Here is a 9632-nt window from a genome sequence, read left to right as displayed (position 1 = left end):
GCCCATCCCGTTGGCAGATCTGGGGGCACGTGCCCCCCATGCCCTCCCAGGCTGTGTGCTCCCCCTCCCTCTACCCCCTGGATGAACTGCTTGTGGCTCTGCTACCTACCTCCAAAGCTGCAGCCGTCAGTGCTGCCCTGGGTTTGGGTGGGGGGGGCACGTGTGGCAGAGAGAGCTCCTGCTGCAGGCTGGGCTTTGTGCCCTAAGCCCTGCTGCATGTGGCACCCCAGCCTCTGCCCCTTCCCTCCCTCCCTGACTTGCTGGGCTGGGGGAGGCGTGCGCATTCATGCATGCGTGTGCTCAACCCCAACCCAGGATGGGCCTCAAGGGGCTCTGGGATTTACAAGCTGATTGCGATGGACACTTGGTGCCTGAGTTCCTGTTCCCAGTGACTGCAGATGACAGAACAAGGAGCAATGGTCTTAAGTTGCAGCAAGAGCAGCTTAGGTTGGATACTAGGAAAAACTTCCTCACTAGGAGGGTGGTGAAGAACTGGAATGGGTTATCTAGAGAGATGTTGGAATCTCCATCCTTGAAGGTAATTTTAAGGCTGAGCTGGACAAAACCCTGGTGGGGATGATCCTGCTTTGGGCAGGGGGTTGGCTTAGATGACCTCCTGAGGTCCCGTCCAACCGCAACTTCCTGATTCTAATTAAAAAGCTCCCCACCCCACCTCAGAGCATGTGTAAAATGCCCCTTAGGGCATTTTAAATCTTATCATAGATTCATAGATTCAAGTGTCAGAAGGGACCACAGCGGGCCATCTAGTCTGACCCCCTGCCCCTGGCAGGCAAGAAAAGGGTCACCAAACCTGATGTTTAAGCCTCTACTTAAATAATTTTGAAACTTAGGAGAAATTTTCTTACATCTTTTTACATTGAAATAGAGTACAGCCTTCATATCAGGCTGATACTACCCTTACCATTATCAACTACATTTCACAGTATGCTGCTGTTGTCTTCATAGTTTCATAGATTTAGGGTTGGAAGGGACCTAGTAGATCTTCTAGCCCAACCCCCACCCCAGGGTGGGAGAACAACAAAACCCCAAAACAAGAAACGGGACTCAAATGAGTCCAGCCAGGTAGGCATCCAGCCTCTTCTTAAAGACCCCCAGGGTAGGGGCCAGCACCACTTCCCTTGGAAGTTGGTTCCAGCTCCTAGCCGCCCTTGTATGTAATTGGATTTCAGTTCCAGAATGATGGCTTTGCCAAAATTTAATACTACAATTTGGTAAGGTGGGAGAAAATCCTTCCATCATTTTTCTTCTTTTAACTGTCTTACCACCACCCTCTACTAGTTAAGTCCCTACTTCTAGCCTTAGTGAATAATGAGGTATAGATTTTTAAAGTACACTGTGTATTCAGAGTAGCTTGCCCACTAGCCCTTGTGTTACCTTTTTAACTAACATACCAGGATGCCCCAGCAAGTACAGGAATGAAAAGTATTTTGATTAACAACAAAAATCTTGCTTCAGACTAGCAAAAATCAAGAACTTGCAAAAGTAATAACACTCACTGAATAACTGTAACATGCCAAGACACTAAAGGTCAGTTCTTAATAGAATATCCAAGTTAGAATTTCAAAGTCTTTCTGAGTTGAAACTGGAAAAAGGCCCCTTTTCCTATGCTGAATCATTGTCCTATTTCCAGAGGAAATAGAATGGAGGTAGGGAGGCTATACTAGACAGATTACATTTTGTAAAAGGAGTTGCCTTTTCAGACCAGGCTTGGATATGGCCCAGACTTTTATACAACACAGTCTAGATTTTAGTGCTTCTTGTTCCTTCTCAGGGTCAGAATTACTACAATTTGCTATGTAAATTCCATTATATACAGCTGCACATTAAGAAGTAGCACTAGTGAAAATAACGTTCAAATTTAGTTCTAGCCCCTCCCAGTTTATGCATTTTCAAACTATGTACCTGTCTGAAAAATACAATGCATGTAGCAAACTATTAGAATTGAAAAAAGTTTATTTGCAGGAAACATCCATTAGGGCTGTGTAAAATGAACAGTGTTCCATTTCCAATTTTGTTTAAACTTAAAACAGTTTTGCCATTTCAATGCTGTTTCAATCTTTTGCCCATAGGATACACTGGGGAAGGTCAAAACAGCCTATAACTGTCATTTCTGGCTTGGTTTGGATGAAACTTGCAGGGATGGTAGCCCCTTCTGAGGGCATGAAGCCTGCCAAGTTTGAAGGAGATAGGTGCAGGAGGTTTGGGGAAACTGCACCCCAAAGTCTTGAAAGCAAAACTCCTGTCACATGTATGTGTTAAGCCACAGCAGGGTCAAAACTGCAGGCATGCTAGCCCCTGCTGAGGCCACAAAGCCTGCCAAGTTTCAAGGAGATAGATGTGGGAGGTTCAGGGGAAATTGCACCTCAGGCTGTGGACAGACAAAACTTGCAACATGGATGCTTGTACAACTGAGTGTGTCTGGCTTGGGGCAGAGGGGGTTGAAAACTACAGGTCTGTTAGGTCTTGCTGCAGCCACAATGTTGGCTACAAAGGACCAACTCACAGGATCATCAAAATTCTAGTTTATTAGATGGATGTGAAAGTCAGATCATAAACCTTGGGGCTGATCTGCTCAAATACACATATTCACGCATGCGCGCGCACATGCTCGCAGTAGCTAGCTATGAATACTAAGCACTGGTGTCAAGATATACCTATATCCCCAATTACTGTAGTCTGCTGTCAATGGCCAGTCAAAGATTCTTTCAGTGCAATGTTGCTTCAGAAGGGGGTTGCTGGCTGGTCCTTCTGGCTGGACAAGCAGTGTGCTGGTCAGGTAAAGAAGGGTGCCATTGGGGGTCATTCTTCACTGCCTTTTATCCCTCTCCAGCAGACTTTGGTGACTCCCCGGTTCTCAGGCTTACCCAATCCAGGGGTCATTGACCTCCTGGGACATCCCCCTTGGTGGCTGCTGGATGGTAGCCATCAGCCCCAGGAGTCACATCCGTAAGTACATGCAGTCTCACAAGTCTGTTGATGAATTTTGATTAATTCACTGCTGTAATACGACTCTGGGAGCAGTTGATCAGCAGGTATTCAAGAGTCAGTCTCCAGCATTCATTAGTTCATACAGGGGCTTCTGTGAGAGTGAAGTTTCAAGGAGTTCCTGGCTCTGTATTGATTCTTTTCTCTCCTTAGTTTGTGGTTTCCTAGGTGTTAATCCTTGTGCATTAACTCATTATCATAGCTAGCTCCTGTGTTACACAATCAATTTGATTCACTCAGGGCCCAGCTCAAGGCAGGGAGGTAGTGGTCCAATTCCTGCCACATCCACTATTCTTTTACTGTGAATCCCTCATCCCTCACCAATTCAACCAAGTGTTAGTGTAACACTATGGTGCACTTAAAGTACTACATGTTCAGGTAGGTTTTTCTTAGGAGCCTACAACTACAAATAGGAATTCTTGTATCCTAGTATAGCCAAACGGTCTGAAATGTATAGAACCTCATTCTGAATTACAGTTGCTTTGAGGCAAGATTTCCTCTTAAGACATGACAATCCCAATTTTGATTTAGTGTCTCTCAGTAAACTTCAAAGCCTAGCTTTCAAACTTCTTGAAGTTTGAAGTGAGAGAGGATATATGGTTTGTAATAGGTAACCTCCAACAAACAGAGGCTGGAGGAGCTGGGAGAAACAGAGTAAGATTTACAGGTTGTGGAAGAGCTTGTTAAAGCTTTATACTAGAGTAAGAAACCTAGGGCTGTATTACTGCAACTAGAGTACTTTCCCCTGGTAAGCAACAGAAAGAGGGATAAGAAAGTCTGAGTTAAGCACAAGTGGCAAAATAACTGTAAGTTAAGTTCACAGGGAAATCAAGAGCAAAGGTTCCCAATTAGGTATCTAAACTCCCTTGTAGAAGTAGTTTAAAGGAGCTGGTAGATCTGGTATTTCCAAATCTATGGCAAGTACCAGAAGTACTGGAGTTGCAAGAAACAGGTTTGAACTTTTTTTCCCCTTCCCCTAATTTAAAAAGGTAAAAAGCACAGCAGCAGTTAGTTTGGACTGCTGAGAAAGTGATAGAATTTGTTAAACTCCCTTGTTAAAGGTTTTTAAAATGAGACCAGCTATTAAATTTCAAGGGTCAGGAAGTATTGCCATGGGTAGCTCATTACTGCATAAGATCAATGAAGTTACACAGATGTAGTGCATAAGCAGCAGCATCTCACCTTTGCCTATTAAGAACATAATAGAACCAAAAGCAAAAAAAGTTCCCCAAAAAGTAAGGTGGAATCTCTTCATGCATGTTTGTGCTTCCTGTAAAGTAAAGCATTTCACAACAGCTCCAAGTACTACATTAAGTAGGTTTAAAACAAAAAAAAAAAACAAACAAACATACAAACACATTGCTGTGTGAAATTTGATGCATCTGAACCTTAAGACTGCTGCACCCAGAAGGCTTTCTACAGCTCTTCCTGTCTAGAAGAGAAGTTTCCCAATTTACTTACTGGTCCAGAAATTAAGAGGTTGCTTTTGCCCTCTGCACAGACTAGGGGTGGCTAATGCAGCTTCTGAAGAACTGAATACATTCTTTTGGTCTGTTCCTTATTTTGTTTAGTTTTCTTCAGCTGTTATCCTTAGAGTCATTATTGCTGCTTGAGAATTGAACAGCTTTTAAAGTAGTATGCATCTTGCAGCTAGATGGGTTAGGAAGTCTGCCATCCCAGTACAGAACATGGCACAACTACCTCCAAATGTAAAACTGCATTGTGCTATTTAAATGACAGTATAGAAGCATCACTTAAAAAAGTAAAACAAAAACACCACAACCAACAAGTGAGGTACAGAGCCCAACTGTCCTTTGGAAATGTGTCTAATTTTTACCTCAAGTTTAAGTCTGTTACAGAACATGAGAGAAAATGGGGGTGATGAGAAGAATATTCATCTTACTAGATGTGCTGTTTTTGTTTATACCAGTTTTATAGTACATTTCAAAGTCTAAAACAAATGGATGGAGGTAAGGGCATTCCATACTGGTTTGATTGTCAAGGATTAGATATGTATTCAGAGGACACATTGTTTGACAGCAGGTGAGAACTTATCCAAGACTTACATTGGTACAGGCTAAGGTATGAATTTAGCTTCAGAGCCTGACTCTGCTGCTTGCTCCAAATAAAAAAATTTTTGATTTAGCTTCTAATTTTGGAAAGGAGTAAACTAAACTAGGCCATTTATCAGAAACAGGTCCATACAGGTAGGTAGGTCAGATAAGCATCTCAGGTAGATAAAGCATGGTATTGAAGAACTTAAATACAGGTACTGTAGAATTAAATGACAAACTCCTATTTTATATGGCAAGACACGCAAATCATTTTGTTGGTTTAGTAAATAATTCATGCAACTTTCCATGTGCAACAGTATCTGTTCAATCCATTCTTCATTTTACCATAGCAGTTTGCATAAGACTGTAATTAAGTAAAGAAAACAGACAGTTAAAACTGAACATCTGATTAATTCTAGAAGGGCTGGAATTGAGTGACTGATGAATAGACCAACTGACTTCAGTACATCTCTTGGTTCTGGGCTAGCACAGAATAAAACAGGTATTTATGTACCCCCACCATAAATGGCAAGTATGGATGACAAATAATTTTTCTGACTGAGAAGTTCAGCAACATGCTTGGAATTGATTTTTATTCTAGGAAATTAACTTTACAGCATGAAAAGTATTTACACAAGATACTAAGTTAGCCTAAACTGGTATTGCAGGAGTCTTACATAAATACAATAGATTAAATCACTTTGCTTTTAGTGGCAATTCAGTTTATTACAGTTGCTTACAAAGGTTCACAAATGTCTAACAAGTCCCTTTGTTCTCAGCTGCATAACCTGGAAGTGTTTAAGTTGCATGTGAAAACTACATGAACACACTTAAATAAAAAACTATTATAAAAGTGATGGCGCAGCAACTCAATTTGCTGAACACAAGGAAAAAGAAACAAGACTAATGGCTGTTTAAGCCATGTAGTTTTCCATTATGAAAAATGTATATCCATTTTACATCACTTCAAGATGTCTGGCATTGCACTCCTGTTCTAGGTCCTTCTTCATCATCTTCATATGCTTCTCCACTATTACGGTAGGCTTGCTCTCTTGGGTCAAAGTCTACAAGATCTACCTGATCCATGTCATCTGTAATCATGACTACTTCTCGTGGAGGAAGCAGACCTTCCAGCATATGCAACTTCTCCCTTGGAAGCCAATGGTGCTCTGGAAATTGGACCTACAATATATGTTATTCTGTAAGTAATTATTCCTTAGCTGAACTGCTACACAAGGCATGAATGAGAATAAGACAATAAGCTTACCAAGAACTGTACAATTAGACAACCTCTGTCCAATGGAGATTTGTAAGTGGGCATCCCTTCATTGTTGATACATTTTAAGTCACCATGCTTTATCACTTCTCCTGTCCAGAGAGAGGTATTAGTTTATTAAGCCTGAAAACTAGTACCTTTACATTCACTTTAAAACTGTTGGGCTATAAAGGAAGCATTCCTGTTTACATTCCTATCTGGAGAACATCTCTCCATTTTGTGAAAACCCAGGCAGAAATAGCTGTCCCCACCATGTTGATGTCTAACAGTAGGTGGGAAAAAAAATTCTTTTAAGTTTTTTTGTTTTGTTTTTTTTTAAAAAAATTCTCCTTTGAGAATATTCTTTCAATTTATCTGCTACATATAGATTCACTAAATTCCTAGTTATTTGGTCCCAATGTCAAGCTTCTGAGAAGCTGACATCTTATAGAGCGTATGTACCCACAGACAACACCATTGTGCTAGGCAACCTCACCAACTGAGGGCTGACTCAACTTCTGGACACCAACAAATTGCATTTTGAAAGCCAAAAAAAAAATGCAAAGACGGTTTTTGATTAAAGCCATACACAGAGCTAACATTTGCCAAAAAATGTAACTGCTGTAACAAATTCAGAACCACAGCAGGACCTTCAATAGAAGCAACTGCATCAATATTTAAAACCTACCTGGTCTAGTAGATACAGTAAGGATCCTATTATCCAGCGTTTCAATAGTCTTTCTGAAGCCACATAAAGCCTCACAGAGTTGGATTCTCATTTTCATAATTAAATCATGTCCCCGTCTCTGAAAGACACTGTGATCCCTTTGATCAAGCACAATAACAACATCACCAGGTTCCAGGTCAGGTTCTTGATCACCTTCTCCATGAAATACTATTTTTTGCCCATCTTTCATGCCTGAAAAGAAAAAAAAAAGTTACAAAATTGGTTTTGTTAAAACACACAACAAAAACCAAAAACTTAATACTTCACAGTCTATTTAGAGTCCCTAAAATTTTACAACTCAGTTCCTTTGAGTTAAGAAACAAAACTAGTTGCAAGATTTTCAGGCTAGACTTGCTTAATTCTTACCTTTATCAATATGAACTTCTATGATCTTTTTCTCTCTAACAACTTTACATCCATTGCAGTTTTCACACCTATCTTTTGGATTTATTCTTTCACCTTGGCCTTTGCATTCTGAACACACAGTTTGAATTTGCTGCACCATGCCAGGTCCAATCTGCTGAACAATAACTTGCATTCCTCTTCCTTTACACATGGGACACTTCTCTATGGCTCCTCTCTTTCCACCATATCCTTGATAGAGAAAAAAAAAAGAATTAACCTGAAGCAAGAGTTTAAAGGAAAGCTAGTCACTCAGCAACACCGGACTGAAATTCCCTACAAAGTCTCTAATTCTTTGCCTCTAAGGGAGGGAGTACATTTAGGATAGGCTAGATCCCCAGGAAATTCTGTAAAAACTTGTGAAAGTTTAGTTTTTGCATCATGCATCTGTCTCTCACAGTTATTAAAATCCCCATCAAACCAGATTTTAGATATACTACCAGATTGCTCACTGTCAGCTTTATCCCTCCTTTCATATCTAAGCCGTTTTTGGCAAGGGGTCATAAAATTTTTAATGTGATTACAGCTTTTTGAAACCATGTCATTTGCTAGATTTCTTTAAGCCTAGGTTGTTAGTATTTGCATATAATCCAACTTGTTCTTCCAGAGGTAGAGAGAGAGCCACATTAAAGTGGTCGTGTGACATTATCCATATGACAAGACAACAAACCTCAAACTTTTACCTGAAGCAAGTCAATAAGAGGCAGCTTAAAGAACACTCCTAGCTGTAGAATATTCTATAGCTCTTAATTTGATTCTTGTCTGTAAGAATCGTGAACTCTAGTCTCTATTAATATGCAAGTAAGATAATTGCTTTGATATTAGAGCTTTTTAATTAGTGACTGGGTACCACAGCAATTACTCAGAGGTTCATATAAACCACATTTTGAAGTACAAACTAGTTGCAAAGAAGTGAGGATTTTCTCTTTGGTGTTAAAATGCTTACCTTCACACTTTGCACAAATCACATTCTTCTGTAGTGCCAGTTTCCTTGTGACTCCATTATACAAGTCTTCAAGAGATACGCTTAACTGATGCACAACGTTCTTCCCTTTAAGGAAAAGAATTTTAAAAAAGGTCAATACTGGGACAATTATAATTATCCATGACTTCTTATAAGGTTTCCAAACAGATTGCTTGTTAGTGCAAGACAGTAGCATAAGACTGGGTATATTACACATGCAACAAATACTAGAGGGCTACATTCAACCCTCTCAAATATGCATGACCTAACAGTTTTCACCATTTCACTCGCACAGGAATATAGTTTGACTTTACATCAAGTAATTGTCATTAATCCCATTTGCCAACTTGGTTAAGTCAGAAAGAATAAGGGCACTATCAACTTGATATTTGATCTTAAAAAGTTTTTTAATTAGACCCACCTTCAGATTTTCAAGCAGTGGCATAAGCAGGGTTTTCCTGGGTAAGCCCTTCTGGAGTGTAAGGCAGGGGGCTTGGGTTCCAAGAGCAGGCATCCTCTCCCCACTTCCCTCTCCAGCTGCTGCTTCAGCCACATGTGTTCCACTTACCCCCCCAGCCCATGCTCTTAAAAACAGCAGCAGCATGGTGCCTGTGCACCAGCTGCTGCAGCTACAAGAACATCACTATGGGGCAGCTCTTATTGCTGGGGTACAGACTATGGGGATGAGGGGTAATTTTGGCACCTTTTAAGCTATGCCAAAAACTATGGTTTTCATGCCACTGCCACAGCATTAGTAACAGGAAAAAGAATGTTCTGAAACCATGTACTAAGCTGGCAAACAGTGGTGAAACAGTGACAGTGCTACCAAAAGCAAGACATGAGCTCAAGTAAAGTTTGAATGAAGTCATTTGTAGTAACCCCAGATATTACCATCTTATGACAGTAGACACATATAGCGAGTGATTTTTCAAGTTGATGGTGCCCTTTGAGGCTATCTGCCTGAAGTACATCAGTAAGTCAGGGATTTGACTTGTAAGTCTTACCCACAAGTCTTAACTCCCCATTCCTCTATCTAGTAACTTTCTTCTCCCAATTTCCATGTCCCACTTAAGAAATAGTTAGCAATATGTCTTAAATCACATTATCTATGTTGTTAGACTCTAGTTTCTATAGAAAAATGGATCAGTTCATACCTTGCAAAAGTTGCTGTTACAACAGATAACATCTACACTATGTTCATTTAGTAATTATACTAAAAAAAAA

General features: G+C 40.4%; 1 protein-coding gene across 2 annotated transcripts in view; it reads right to left on the bottom strand.

The window, feature by feature from the left end:
- Positions 1–5636: 5636 nt before the first annotated feature.
- The window catches only part of DNAJA4 (DnaJ heat shock protein family (Hsp40) member A4), an 11459-nt gene continuing 7463 nt past the window's right edge, over positions 5637–9632 (bottom strand). For both annotated transcript variants that reach the window (XM_019504399.1, XM_019504400.1), the window contains 5 exons: positions 8391–8495; positions 7409–7636; positions 7004–7234; positions 6328–6428; positions 5637–6242 (listed from right to left, as the gene is read on the bottom strand). In XM_019504399.1, the coding sequence (XP_019359944.1) occupies positions 6027–6242; positions 6328–6428; positions 7004–7234; positions 7409–7636; positions 8391–8495 (881 nt within the window). In that variant the 3' untranslated portion in view covers positions 5637–6026. The remainder of the gene's footprint in view (positions 6243–6327; positions 6429–7003; positions 7235–7408; positions 7637–8390; positions 8496–9632) is intronic.

The sequence above is a fragment of the Gavialis gangeticus genome, unplaced genomic scaffold (genome assembly GCF_001723915.1).
Source record: "Gavialis gangeticus isolate Ggan-Ray unplaced genomic scaffold, GavGan_comp1, whole genome shotgun sequence".
NCBI classification, from domain to species: Eukaryota; Metazoa; Chordata; order Crocodylia; family Gavialidae; genus Gavialis; species Gavialis gangeticus.
The sequence above is the reverse complement of the archived record's forward strand: the minus strand, read 5'-3'. Positions and strand labels throughout refer to the sequence as shown.